Source organism: Trachurus japonicus, chromosome 13 (assembly GCF_045865225.1).
Source record: "Trachurus japonicus isolate A0001 chromosome 13, Traja_1.0".
Taxonomy (NCBI): domain Eukaryota; kingdom Metazoa; phylum Chordata; class Actinopteri; order Carangiformes; family Carangidae; genus Trachurus; species Trachurus japonicus.
Window position 1 is genome coordinate 14,307,286 of NC_140919.1, and position 13,229 is coordinate 14,320,514.

Genomic DNA, 13,229 nt, shown 5'->3' on the forward strand with positions numbered 1-13,229 from the left:
TGTTGGATTGTGTATTTGATAGGGGTGCAACGGTACAGGTAGCCCAAGGTACGATATGTACCTCGGTTTTTGGCCATGGTTCTCGGTACGGTTTCGGTATGTGTTTTGTGCAGAGAACTTTTTTTTTCTCCCAAAATAATGTTTATAATTTATAATATTTCTAATACAGCTTTCCTCTCTCTCTATCTCTCACTCACTCACTCACTCACTCACACACACACACACACACACACACACACCTGAACTGTCTTAGCCTCCGTAGCGTAGCTCTGCTCCGGCGTTCTAAAAATAGCTTACACCGACAATTAAAGGTAATGAAGCTACTGCTATGACTATAGGGATTATGGCAATGGGCCAATTTGCCAAAATGTTGAACTATCCCTTTAATATTAATATAAAAACTATGTCTTTCTAACTACTTACCAAATACTTCTCTTTTCTGAACTCGTTATAACAAGGTGGCATCATAAGTCTTTGGTGTACTCGTGTAATCACATGTCGCATGTAGGAAATGAAGAAAATCTGCCTCATGATCATTTATTCCCATCTCATACTGATGTGTGTTCCTCTCATATAATCTGCCTCAGTCAGATGTTCACGTATCTCTTTTGTTATTATTATTGTGTATTTACGCAATTATTTTTGCCATAGAGAGGTTGACTTATATGCAACTACGAGGGATTTTCTTTCCTACATGCTATTTCACGGCATAGCGGAGAAAATAAAACAATTTAGCAGAATATTACATTTCTGTAGCTTTATTTATATAATTGCTGTCTTCCTTGAAGACCTTGACTTGATGCTTTGCCAGAAATTGAAAATTTGATTATATAGAGTTTATTAGTATTATATAGATATTATATAGAGTTAAACAAGCTTCATACCACTAAAACAGATATGAGCATTATCAATGTTCTCATCTAACTGTTACGTAAGGAAATGAAATCCTGTTTCTAAAACGTCACACTATCCCTTTAAAATAGCACCATGGATCCACATAGAAGCTTTTTACTGGAATGACTGGTATGTCTAAACTCATGGTGTGTGTGCGTTTGTGTGCGTACTACCTGTGTGTGTAAGCTGCTCCTACATCATGTGTTTATTCAACTGAAAGAATTTCCTCAGCCTGGCAGTGGTTTATATTCATTTGTAATGAGCTTCCATGAAAGGCACTTGTTTACAGTGTTACACAATACTGTAATAGGCCAAATGTCAGCAGCAGCAGCAGCAGCAGCAGCAGCAGCAGCAGCAGCAGTGCTATGATCCACTGTAATCATTCCCAAATTATATCAAAGCCTCTGACTGCTACCTGTTTCCATTCATGGAAGACTGGTGTGTGTGTGTGTGTGTGTGTCCAGTGAGCTAAAATACAAAATCAAACTAAAAAATAAATCTATCTCACCTGTCAAACTTTTTTATTGTGTCCAAACCAAAACAGTTTCACACTTCCTCTGTACACAGAACATCACTGTACTTTTAGCATATATACCTTTTTAATGATGCAAACATTATCAAAACTTCTGTTTCCATGCAATGCAAAAAAAACATCATGAAGTATCTTTCATTGCACAAGTCTACGTATGTTTGACTTGTCCTGTTTATTTCTACTGCAGAGTGGGTCTATGGGGCTTGTCACACACACATCTACATCTGGTGGATCAAAAGCTGCTAGTTTGATGATGTCAGCTGAGCAAGGTTAACTGGATTCTTTCAAGCAAGGTCCTGGAGTAAGAGACGTTCAGTGGCGCGGATCTCAAACTGGTTTAATACTCTTGACTTAAAGGGTACAATATGTATCCAGTGAAGATATTATACTGCAGCGCTTCGCAGAGCTTCCTCCCGGACATCAGCTCTGCATAGACCTGATCTCCTTGCTGCAGCTCCATTACCACAACCTGAGAACATGCACAGTAAACAGTGTCATGTTTTACATAGACATTATATGCAATCAGATCAGAGTCACAGAGTCAGTGTTCAATCGGATACATAATTGCAATATTTAATCACGAGATATGTAGCAACCAAAATATTCTTATGTTCACTTGTTACCTGAGTGGCACTGTCTTCACCATCCTCTCGATTGTTCTCCCACACACTGGCTGTCGGCTCAGAATTTCGCATCAGCTGCACCTACAGATCAAACAAATGCAAAAATTATTATAGAAATGAAGAGCTATTTCTACATAGATAAACTAGCTGAATGTTCTGAAATCAGATATCTGTGAAGTCGAGGTGGTTTGTTTACTTTGTGGTAGAGGCGCATATTCTCCTCCACAGATGAGTAGACTGTGATGGAGAAGCTATAAATGCCGGCACAGGGGGCAGTGAAGAGGCCTGGAGGGTGAAGGCACAAGTTAGTGCAAGTGGCCTTTACAATTATGGATAATAAGGTGTGTGTCTTTGTGTGTGTGTCTCCTACCCAGAGTGGGGTTATATCCCATGCCGTCGTTGAGAGCGACGATGCGGTAGGGGATTGGCACATTAGTGTTAAAAGGACCAAAGCAATTTTGATTAGATCCAGGAATTACAACGGCGTCATTTGGGTCCATGGTGGCTTTGAAGGCGATCTTCACGCGATCTGCAAGTAAGAGAGAGACAGATTTATTGTACAACAATGCTCAGCGTTCACCATCCATTTAGTGTGTGTATTGCTGTGCATGTTGGTCTAAGTGCCCCATCCATCAGCGAAAGTGTCTTTACCTGTCATTTCGTGCACTTTCTCATTCAGCATGCTGACATTGTGCCACAAATGTGCAATCCTTGTGAAGGTCTCCTCCTCTATTTGGAATAAGTCATTGGCGCCACAGCAGCATCCACGCTGGCGATTGAAAGTACAGTCGCAGTCCCACGTGTCACAGGCCAGAGGCCCCTGCCACTGCACTGGGTTAGGATGAAGGAGTGGTGAGAAAGAAGAGAGGGCACAGAAGGTCACAACACTGGGTTCAGAGGTGTATAACTGAGCTAAATTTAAGCAGGGGTTAACTACATATTAATATTCCAGTTTTGTCTGCAAAAAAAACACAAATTTGGGTTGCAAAACCTCAAGAAGAAACGCACAAAGGATTATATGAACCATGTGCATAAGTGAGTAAAATGTTGCAGTTTGTGTGGCCTTACGTGCAGCTTGTTTCAGCATTTCAGTGGTGGAGGATTGGGCCTCAACATGACCACAGAGAAACAGCGACCCCAACAGGAGCAAAGCTGGTAGTACAGGCATCTGAAAAGCAGACGTACAGGTTCAATCATGGATTTGTATGCACTGAAAAGGGCTACAGGTCAGGAGGTAGTTGTAGTAATAGTTTTTATTAAGGCCTCCGTAAAGTAAATATAAACGGAAGTAAGTAAACTGTAACACATTAATGATAATTTATATGATTTCATTTGACTTAGCTACATATCTTACATCATCTTTTTGGGGTATGTGTGTTGCATTTAATGGTGAATTTCTGACACAAAGTTTGAAGCTGTTAAATTTGTTTCAATCTGAGTTAATATTTTATTTTCTATATTTTTATATTGACTTTCTACATAAGGTGAAAAGGTGGAGCGGATGGTACCTCAGAAATCCTCTTGGACTAGTCTGTGCACACTTTCAGCTAATTGTTTGGATTCTCTGGACAGAAATACACTGTGGTTTCAGTGTTGCAACAATCACTAACGATCCAATGCCACCCATTATGCAATTAATTTAGGCAAATATCCACACTGAACTATTGTTACAGTATAATAATTTAATGTCATCTATAAGTTTCATCTAGATAGAAGAACATTTTCTTTTTACCAAGAGATACCCTAGTTTTGAATTCAAACTAAACAGATCTTGGTCATCAGCGTTTACCAAGCTCAAAGGAATCACCTGTGTATTACAGTATGGGTTAGATATCTGCCCAGCATTAAGATAACCAATCTTAAGAATACAGACATCTAGCAGCTGAACTCTTGTGCGAGTAACGAGGAGATTATTTTTGAGATTATTTTTTGAACCACAGTAGTCAGAAGTCACTTATGCAAATTTTTAGCACATCAAATTAAAGCAGAAGTAAGTGGTCTGGTCGTTTTCGCTAATGCTGCGTTCCAGGCAGGCTTTTGAAATCGTAAATTACAGCTTCAAGTCACAACTTATGACTTTGTAGCGTTCCAGGCAACCCACTCGTGTTTTTCCGACCTGTTTTACCGGTGAAAGTCACTGTAACGGCCACTCGTAACTTCCGACCCGTGAACTCGTACCAGATCGAACTGGTACCACTTCACGGTCGGAAAAATACGAGTTTCCTTGAACGCACCATAACAGTCCTCGTCCCTACGTCACCACATTCACGGCGTTCCTTGGCTGCACACACAGCCCTGCATGCCGTTCTCTCTCCTCATTGGATAAAAACTGTAGGATACGATAAATGTTTTCTCTTCGGCTCAGAGCAGAGCAGAATGACTGACAGACCCGTGTTTCAGACCAAACACTCTATGTAAGTGATTGCTGTCGGAAGATATAACTATTTAAGACTTATATTAACACAAATATATCACTTACTTCTGCTTTAACAAGTAATTGATATAAATGTAAAATAATCTAAAAGTAAGAGGAATTACAGATAACAAAATCAATGTGATGCTTACTCCCTTAACTGTGCTTTGAGGAAAAAGCAGTGCCAAGTAATTTGTCACAACTTCATCAAGGCTATTGCATTGGTTGGTGGTTTCACAATCTGAACGATCAATTTGGACTGTTTTGTCTTTTAATTTATATGTTTGGTGAGAGCTATTAAAGGATAGAAACATCAAACTTACTGTTTCTTTTTTGCTCCTCCCTGTCCTGGCTCTGAAAGACTGTGTCAAGTTGTCGTGGGTTTGTGAAACTGAGAGTCAGAGTTTTTAAGCAGGCGTTGGTTTTTAGCTTCTTACTGATGCAGTTCCAGGTGATCCTCCCCCCTGAGGAGGTGAGGGATACAAGCTCCGCCTCCCCCTCGTCACATACACAGATACACGATCACATTGGTCTAAGAGCCAAGCATCCATACTCCTGTTACCAAGATAACCAAGTGCATCGCTGGTAACACAGCACTATAGATGGTTTTCCTTTAGCGTAAAAGAACAAGCATCGATCTTGTTGCATCTTTCAGCACCTTATTGTTGGCGCCATAATACCTTAAATCAGGACAGTGGTGTCTGGTTGCCGTTTTTTTCCAGAAGGACACCAGCTGGTGAACATTGTTGTCAGGTCCCTGAGGGCACAATGGTCTGCAGATGAGAAGACAGAGGAAGCTGATAGGAAAGAGTTGGGGATCCATTGATAAAGACCTAGAACCCACAACAATAGAAAATGTTGCTCGGTTCTCATGCCGAGACAGAGGGACGACTCGAGTGAAGTGATACCAAGTTTTCCCATAGTTGCTTTCCTTTTGGATGCTGTTGGAAACCTAGATGCACTGATTGTAGTTCGGTACTTGGCCAATTTCACTTCAAATTCATTGGGAATGAGTTGATCTTGTGTTCTTCTGTCACAATATTTGGTCAATAACAACACACAAAGCCTTTATTGGGAACAACCAGGAGGTGCCATCGTTCTTTTTATTTTTTAGTGGCAGTTGAGAAAAGAGATAGAAATTGTTGGTGCAGGATGTGTCGCACAGGTCAAACAAAAACAGAAGTTGGCAGCCATCTTATCCTGATGTGGAGTGTTGCTAAAGTTGGTTCAAAAACTGAGAGCCAAGTGAAGTCACAGCAGAATAATCAAATAGAAAAATCCATTTTGACTTACTCCCACAGAAGCATTCTCAGTCTGGCTTGGTGCTGCTAAGCATGGAAATGTTGGTTGGTTGGCTTGGACCAGTTGAAGGACTTTACTGTATATCTATGCATAGGATTTCTATAGGAAAATCAGCTTGGTGGCTTTTGTGCTGTTATGTGAAAGAACGACAATGCAGGAGCAGACACGGTTTATTCATGGGGTTTTGCTCTTAACACATTTACTGTATGAATCTCAAAGCATAATGCCAGTCACCGGTGAGGGCAACTGGTCACGGTCTCATTTATCTCCACTGGTTGTTTGTAACCTGAAGTTGCGCAGTCATCTGTCCTGGTTTTTCCTCTGGTCATATTAGATAACAGGGTGTTTACTCCGTGGGCTTTTAAAAGCTTTCTTTGCTCCTGGGGCAATGCATTGTCTGCATGTGTGCAGTCCCAAGTCAGCTGACCTGGTTCTTCATAATCTGATCTGCTCGATGGAGGCCATGGTGTATCAGGTGTTTACGTCTGCTTTGCACACATGAAGTATCCGGGTGCAAAATAGTGTAAGATAAAATTTTAAGCGGTCATAGAGCTCAGTGTTGAAGAAAAGTGAGAAACATCCACACATCTCCAAAAGATTAACACAAACAGAAAATAATGCAAACTGGCACTCGCGTAAAAAAAAATATGAGGAAAGCGGAGAGCCAAAACGTGTCCTATGTCATCCTTTGCCCAATAAATTCAATATATATTTTTTATGTTAGTGCAGGTTTTCGTTATTTTTTAGGGCTCAGGATTGCCAGAAAATTGTGTGAGAAAGTTGAATCTAGGTCCACTGGAGTCAGTTGTAGGTTCTTGAAGACATTTCACCTCTCTTGCTGATCCCAGAGGTGAACACAACTCTGAAGTGTCTGCTCAGCTCTACAAAGATTTTGTAGTATCTGTCAGTTAGCATGTTGCAGCACCACACTGCAAACTCCTGATGCAGTGGAGCAGATTTTGCCCCCATGAGTTGTTAGTGACCACAAAAACACCAGATAAATACCCGTGCTGTTGTGCCTGCTGCCTGGATGTCAAAGTAAGGCATGATTTGCTATAGTTTCATGTCGTCACATCAACTTAACAGGTGATACCATGTCAGTGTTGCTTGCGCTACTTTGTTTCCACGTGCACGTATTTGTGTCGTAATATTACCTCGTTGCTTCCCAATGGGTGTGGTTCAGAGTATTCAGAGTTTATTGTCCCTCAGAGGAAAATTTGATCCACAATAGAATACACAAAGCACACTAGACTATTAATCACAACACAATTTTGATTTGAACATGAATGCACGAATTAGTAAATTGAACTTAAATCAATAACATGCTCACAGTAGGTCAGGCCCTCTTTTGATTTAGTAAAATTCAAGTTCTCCATAACAGTGGGATCAGCCTTGACACACAACATTGTCTACAGCCATGGCCAAAAGTTTTGAGAATGACCCAAATATTAGTTTTCACAGTCTGCCATGAATAAAGGATGGTACCAAAACATCCTCCGAGAGCATCTTCTCCCAACCATCCAAGAAACTCGATAAACGTAATTGTCAATAAAAGCCTTTGACACTTGAAAATCCTTGTATGTTCAGTATACCATAGTAACATCTGACCAAAACATCTTAAAACACTGACACAGCAAACTTTCGTGAAAACCAATGCTTGTGTGACTCTCAAAACTTCTGGCCACAACTGTACAATGACAATGCAGCTCAACTTCCAACAGTTTTAGACACATGGGTGTGTTAGCGGAAAGTAGTAGTAGTAGTAGATAAAGTAGCCTGAAGCCTTTGGCCTCAAGCATAGATTTAAAAAAAGCTGAAAACTGTGACGGAAATTTGACACTGTTCTCACTGGAGATAGAAAATAATTCGTACATTTTACATTTCTGGTTAAATATACGTGTTTGGATTGGATATCTGACTGAAGACTGTAGTTTTCCAACATTGTGTAACCGAAATGTTTAATTAAAAAAAACAAAACATATGCATTGTGTGTCTTTCAGGGTACTCACAAGTTCTATATTCTTGCTATGTTATCCATAGTGTTTTACTGTGGTGAACATGTGTCACAGAAAGGCCTTGAATTGTCTCTGTGAACACAACATACTGAATGATATATATTGTACTATAATCTACACTTATTTATGGACTCTCCTTCACCTGGCTGGTGAATTCATTTTAATTTCATACACAGAGAAACCAAAACTGTAAAGAAAGTGCTTTATTTAAATGTTCATACCTGTTATTCACTAAAATCACACAGCAGAGTAAGGGTGGTATTTCAGTACTTTCATTTTGCCAACATTTTTTTTCAGTGACATCACATGAATACTACACTTGTTTTGTTGTTTTTAATCAATAATGATGCCATTGGCTTTGTTTAGAATTTATTTTATTGTGAGTTTACACGTTGAATTGGTGTCTAGTGTTTTTCTCTGAAGCATTACACAACATTAATTCAGCAAGAAACAGAACACACATACTCTTTGTAAGTTTTCAAGTTTGGCTTCCCTCAAATAGAGCAGATAGAGATGAGGTGAGGACTCCACAGACAGATTTGATCTAGCAGACTCTAACCTTGTTAGTAGGGAAAGGAGTTGGTATAAAAACCAATATACCCTTCCTCCATTATTTATTCAGTAGGATAAAGCAGGAAGGCGCTGAAAGTGTTAAAGTAGCTTTCGTATTCACAGAGGAAACAGCCTGGAGGCAGGTTGACAGCCACCTCATCCCCAGCTTTCAGTTGAAGGGCCACAATAATACTGGCACTGTCCTCTTGGTCGTCTTTATTGTGGTCGTTGGAAACGCTCATCCGCTGGCCGTTTACCTGCAGCTCGCCACAGGCAGCCAGGGTCCTGTCCCCAGAACCGGCGTCGCTGTAGATGGTCACGGCGATGCTGTACACACCGGAGCAGGGGACGGTAAAGATACCAGTGACCACGCTGTAGCTGTTACCCAGGTTGAGTAAGACATGTTTATACATGACGTTGGTGTTCACAGCGAATGGGCCGAAGCATTGAAACCTAACAAAATCGAAGAGAGCGACGGAGAAGGCAGTGCGGCTGGCTGGAGATACAGAAGGAGAGAGAACAGACAAGACAAGTTAGAAACATCAAGAAAGATTTACAGTGTGTGTGCAGGTTCAATTCCCTTCAGATGCCTTGATCATCCACACTCTTGTCACTCACTTTCGATCTTGCTGAGACATTGCTTTGTTTCCTGGTATTCCTTCTCCAGCCTGGTCAGGGTCGAGTTGAAGTCCATCTTCATCTGGTTCAACTGTTGCTGAATCAAACAGCAGCCGCAAGAACCCAGGTCCACGCCGCACTCTGAGCACAAACACGCGCATAAACACACACTGAAGACTAAAAAAAACCATGCGCAGGCAGGCACTATACCGATTACATACCCAACACAATTCCTCACCATTGCCTGTGTTGGGGTCTGATGACATTTCTGGCGGCTCAAGGGTCGGTCCATTCCAGGGATTAGAGAAATCAGCATGGGCCGCATGCAGCAGACACAGCAGTAGAATAGCTGGGGTGGGGGCAAAGGCAAGAGGCAAGAGGCAAGTACCCCCAGAAAGAGCTTTGCATTAGATGTCCGCCATTGTATTTTTTTTTTATATCTGAACCACTGCTACCTCTGTAAATATATTCATTCTCACCTCTCATGTTGACGTTAAGTGGCGACGGCTTCAGAAAGGATGGAAGGAGCAATGGACTGATCAGGAAGGTGTAATGGATATTTATTTTTCCCAGAGCTCCTCCCTGGTTTTATTCCTCCTCTTCTCAGATCGCTCCTCCTTGTTTCTTTTAATCATCTCCCCCCCGTCTGCCTTTATAAGTGTATCACTGAGGATATTTAATCGTCACCACCAGGTGCTCTCACTTTCTAATATCAACACACACGCACACCCTCGTGGGCTTTGGGCCGGGTATCATGTATTGTCTGGGGAGAGGCGCCTGGACAGTCTCATCAACACACAAAGAAAGTTAGAGAAGAGCTATATTATGGTTTAATTGATGTACAAAATCACTAAAGCTTCTCTGTGTTTGTCCTTAACATTGGATATAATGCTTAACTGCACTCATCTTACTCGAACATGCTGCAGTATTTTAATATTATATATGTAATAGAGCACTCTCTTGCTTCATCATAGATATGTCAAGTCCAGAATTAATTATTAAGTACAGATAGAGATGTTTTATAATAGTCCACAATCTATATGAGGTATTGTAACAACCTGTTACTGTCGTCACACTGGATTTATTATAATCTTTATGTTGTCTGTGTGTGGATGGATATGGTGTCCATTTAAATTCATTGTGAGAAAGGAACAGTATAATTATACAGCGTAACTGAGGATCTACAATAAAATCCTTTATCATGAATAACTAAAAAAAAAAAGTTACGTTACTGTAACCAGATGTCTTTTAATGTAGACTTTTCTCTTTGTCTTATGTTTTCAGTGTTGGGGATGGAAACAATTGACAATGGCAGCAGGTTTTTTCAGCAGAAGTCTGGTTTATTTTGTTGTTAAAGTTCAGATTCATATTTCTATCACAATTTACATCAAATAATTTCAGTGAGTTGAAGATCAACAGCTAGGACAAACAAGAAACTTGATACATGGTATGAGAAAGACACGAAAGCAATTTTTTTTTTAAAGGTTTGAAAGCTTGCACAATGAGTCCTGATAAAAATCTATCACTCAAAGGATGATATTGGCATTTCATGGAACATGATCTCAGCATTACATTGGGTTTAGAGGCTACAAGTCATGACTGTCTCCACACAAAGATGTTGTCTAGCTGACTTTAAACCAGACTGCCAACTTAGTCGATGGCGTAGAGCAGGAAGCCGGTGAAAGTGTTAAAGTGGCTGTCGTTATCGCAGACAGAAAATCCTTTGAGCAGCACCACAGCCACCTGATCCTCAGCCCTCAGCTTCAAGGCCACGACGACGCTGGAGCTGTCGTCGGCGTCGCCGTCGTTCCTTTCGCGGAGGATGGCCACCGCCTGGCCGTTGACCTGCAGTTCGGCGCCTATGGCCACGTTGCCAGAAGCAGAGGCGGTGTAGACGGTGACGGCGACGCTGTAGACACCGGAGCGCGGGACGGTGAAGATACCCGTGTCCATGTTGTAACTGTCACCCAGGTTGAGGAAGACATGTTTGTAGACGATGACCATGTTTTTATCGAAGGGGCCGTAGCATCCGAGGATCCTGTCATTGTTCAACGCCACGGAGAAGGCGCTGCGGCTGGCTGGAAACAAAATCGTCAGGTTAGGACTTGAGAGAAAAAGGATTTGCTGATGCTAGCTCAGGGCCGTTGCTAGGAATTCTGGGCCCCCTTAAAGAATACTAAAGTGGGCCCCTCCCCCTAACTTTTCCAGTTCCGTTTTTTTTTCTTAGACTACGTATGTATTATCATTTTTTATTTAGCCTACTTTGTTTTGATGCTAATGCAGCAGTACACTGCAAAAACTCAAGTATCTCACCAATAATATTTGTCTTATTTCTAGTCCAAATGTAATTTCTAGTCAAAACAAATCTCATTCTACTTAAAATAAGAAACATCATATTAAAAGTAGCTTGTTTTTAGACACTTTTTACTCCTTTCAAGTATATTTTCACTTGAAATAAGTAGAAACAATTTGATAGTGGAACAAGTTTTTCTTCCTTATTACAAGCACAAAAAACATGTTTTCACTGGCAGATTTTTCTACTTATTTCAAGTGAAAATTTGTTTGAAACAAGTGAAAATGATCTAAAAACAAGTTATTTTTTGGGTTATGAGTCTTATTTTAAGTGGAAAGAGATTAGCGTTGACTAGAAATGAGACATTTGGACAAGAAATAAGACAAATATTCTTGGAAAGATGTTGAGTTTTTACAGTGTATGAGTATCAGTCAGGGTCTTATGCAGAATAATTCACTCATACAAAGATTAGACTACTGGGGTTTTTTATGGGCCCCACTGGGCGCTGGGCCCCTAGAATTATAATCACCTTTCTCCCCTATACAACGGCCCTGTGCTAGCTGTGCACAGTCTCCTGGATTGAGTGTCGCTCACCTCTCATATAGTTGAGGGCCATCTTTGTTTCTGTCAGCTCCGTGTTCAGTCTTTCGGTGGTGAGGTTGAAGTACCACTCCAACCTTTTTATCTGTCTCTTCATCAGACAGCAGCCACAGGACGCTTGGTCCCGAAGACACACTGCATGCACACAAGGTCACACAGTACATCAGGTTAGAGTTTAAACTTTGTGCAGACAGACACAGTGACTTAACTGTATGTTGACTTATTTCCTGAACGGTCTCCTCAGTCTCACTTTTATCAGGTTCTGTTGGTTGTGGTTGCGGTGGTGTCCGGGAAGGTCCATCCCAGGAATATTGCGCATTCCCACCAAAAGCATGCAGCAGACACAGCAGTACAATAGCTGAAGGGGGGAAGATCAAAATTATGAACCACTTAAGTCAGAATAAAAGCTTTTTTACATATTTCTTTTAACTGTCTTGAGCCAATTAATCTTCCCTATTAAGTAGCCTACAGTTGTAACTTGAACTACTACTATAATCTCTGATTTTTTCAGTTCTCTATGAAGCTCCAACTATCGCCGTCTTAGAAATTATGCAAGTGTATCTAGTCTCACCTCTCATGTTGATGCTGATAAATGACCACAGCTTCACAATGGAATGGAAAGTGCGCAGACTAATCGCAAGACAAGAGTCGTGGGTATATATTTTTTTGGGGCGGGGGTGCCCCTCCCTTGTAACCTTTTCAGTTTTATTCCTCCTCTTTCAGCGTCGCTCCTCCTTGTTTTAATTTATCGTCCGCCCCATTTGGCTTTATAACTTTATACCTGAGATGTATTTCTTCATCACTAGGGGCCCTCATTTTCTAAAACTCACACGCAAGCAGGCAGACACAAACCCTTCAGGGCCCTGGCTGTGTTGTTGATGCCAGCTAGGTATCATCTATCACCTGAGATGAGGTGTACACTGTGCAGAGTTTAGTGTTCTCATCAGCAGCCAGACATTAACTGTTGATAGAGCTACATGAGGAATATAGATTATATAGATTTTTATAGATGATACACAGTATTATTAAGGAGGAACTATGCTTTTTTTTAAATTTAAATTATTATTAACAGCTTAGGAGTACATGGTAAAATGGCTTGTTACAGAGAGAATGGAGGCTCTCTGCCTTCAACGTAGTGTTTCTTCGCCGAAAACCAACCTTGCAAGATCGGCGCCTGTGACCTGGTGTCCAAGCTCTCGCCTCTGCCGCACCTCCACACAAACATGCCTCGTTTATGATAAAGATAAAACTACACACATTGTAACACGTATGATATATAACGTTATCCACCACTACTACCATTACTTTCTAGTCGGCTTCATTGAAAACAAATGCACATGGCCAGGTGCGGAGGGAGGAGGGTTAGCGACTGGACTGGTGAATCAGC

At 41.1% G+C, this 13,229-nt stretch overlaps 3 protein-coding genes across 3 annotated transcripts; all 3 read right to left on the bottom strand.

The window, feature by feature from the left end:
• Positions 1-1,454: 1,454 nt before the first annotated feature.
• Positions 1,455-4,832, bottom strand: cbln18 (cerebellin 18). The gene is made up of 7 exons (XM_085794405.1): positions 4,786-4,832; positions 3,118-3,217; positions 2,701-2,880; positions 2,420-2,578; positions 2,246-2,334; positions 2,050-2,130; positions 1,455-1,895 (listed from the first exon to the last, which is right to left on the bottom strand). The coding sequence occupies exons 2-7, from the start codon at positions 3,215-3,217 to the stop codon at positions 1,764-1,766; spliced, it is 741 nt and encodes a 246-aa protein (XP_085650531.1). The 5' UTR covers positions 4,786-4,832; the 3' UTR covers positions 1,455-1,763.
• A 3,423-nt stretch (positions 4,833-8,255) lies between these two features.
• LOC146975683 (complement C1q-like protein 4) lies at positions 8,256-9,064 on the bottom strand. Its single transcript, XM_085794406.1, has 2 exons — positions 8,950-9,064; positions 8,256-8,827 (listed from the first exon to the last, which is right to left on the bottom strand). The coding sequence occupies exons 1-2, from the start codon at positions 9,029-9,031 to the stop codon at positions 8,394-8,396; spliced, it is 516 nt and encodes a 171-aa protein (XP_085650532.1). The 5' UTR covers positions 9,032-9,064; the 3' UTR covers positions 8,256-8,393.
• Positions 9,065-10,599: 1,535 nt separating this feature from the next.
• On the bottom strand, positions 10,600-13,067 carry LOC146975684 (complement C1q-like protein 2). Its single transcript, XM_085796647.1, has 4 exons — positions 13,001-13,067; positions 12,093-12,200; positions 11,837-11,977; positions 10,600-11,027 (listed from the first exon to the last, which is right to left on the bottom strand). The coding sequence occupies exons 1-4, from the start codon at positions 13,065-13,067 to the stop codon at positions 10,600-10,602; spliced, it is 744 nt and encodes a 247-aa protein (XP_085652773.1).
• Between the last annotated feature and the right edge of the window lie 162 nt (positions 13,068-13,229).

Bases quoted from the DNA above. Each gene is read 5' to 3' on its own strand.
- LOC146975684 (XM_085796647.1), bottom strand. From the start codon at position 13,067: ATGTTTGTGTGGAGGTGCGGCAGAGGCGAGAGCTTGGACACCAGGTCA. The intron at 12,201-13,000 runs GTTGGTTTTCGG...TCCCCCCTTCAG, and splicing joins ACAGGCGCCGATCTTGCAAG to CTATTGTACTGCTGTGTCTG. The intron at 11,978-12,092 runs GTGAGACTGAGG...GTGTGCATGCAG, and splicing joins ACCAACAGAACCTGATAAAA to TGTGTCTTCGGGACCAAGCG.
- LOC146975683 (XM_085794406.1), bottom strand. From the start codon at position 9,031: ATGAAGATGGACTTCAACTCGACCCTGACCAGGCTGGAGAAGGAATAC. The intron at 8,828-8,949 runs GTGAGTGACAAG...CTGTATCTCCAG, and splicing joins ATGTCTCAGCAAGATCGAAA to CCAGCCGCACTGCCTTCTCC.
- cbln18 (XM_085794405.1), bottom strand. From the start codon at position 3,217: ATGCCTGTACTACCAGCTTTGCTCCTGTTGGGGTCGCTGTTTCTCTGT. The intron at 2,579-2,700 runs GTAAAGACACTT...TCTTACTTGCAG, and splicing joins GAAAGTGCACGAAATGACAG to ATCGCGTGAAGATCGCCTTC. The intron at 1,896-2,049 runs GTAACAAGTGAA...GCATGTTCTCAG, and splicing joins GTGAAGACAGTGCCACTCAG to GTTGTGGTAATGGAGCTGCA.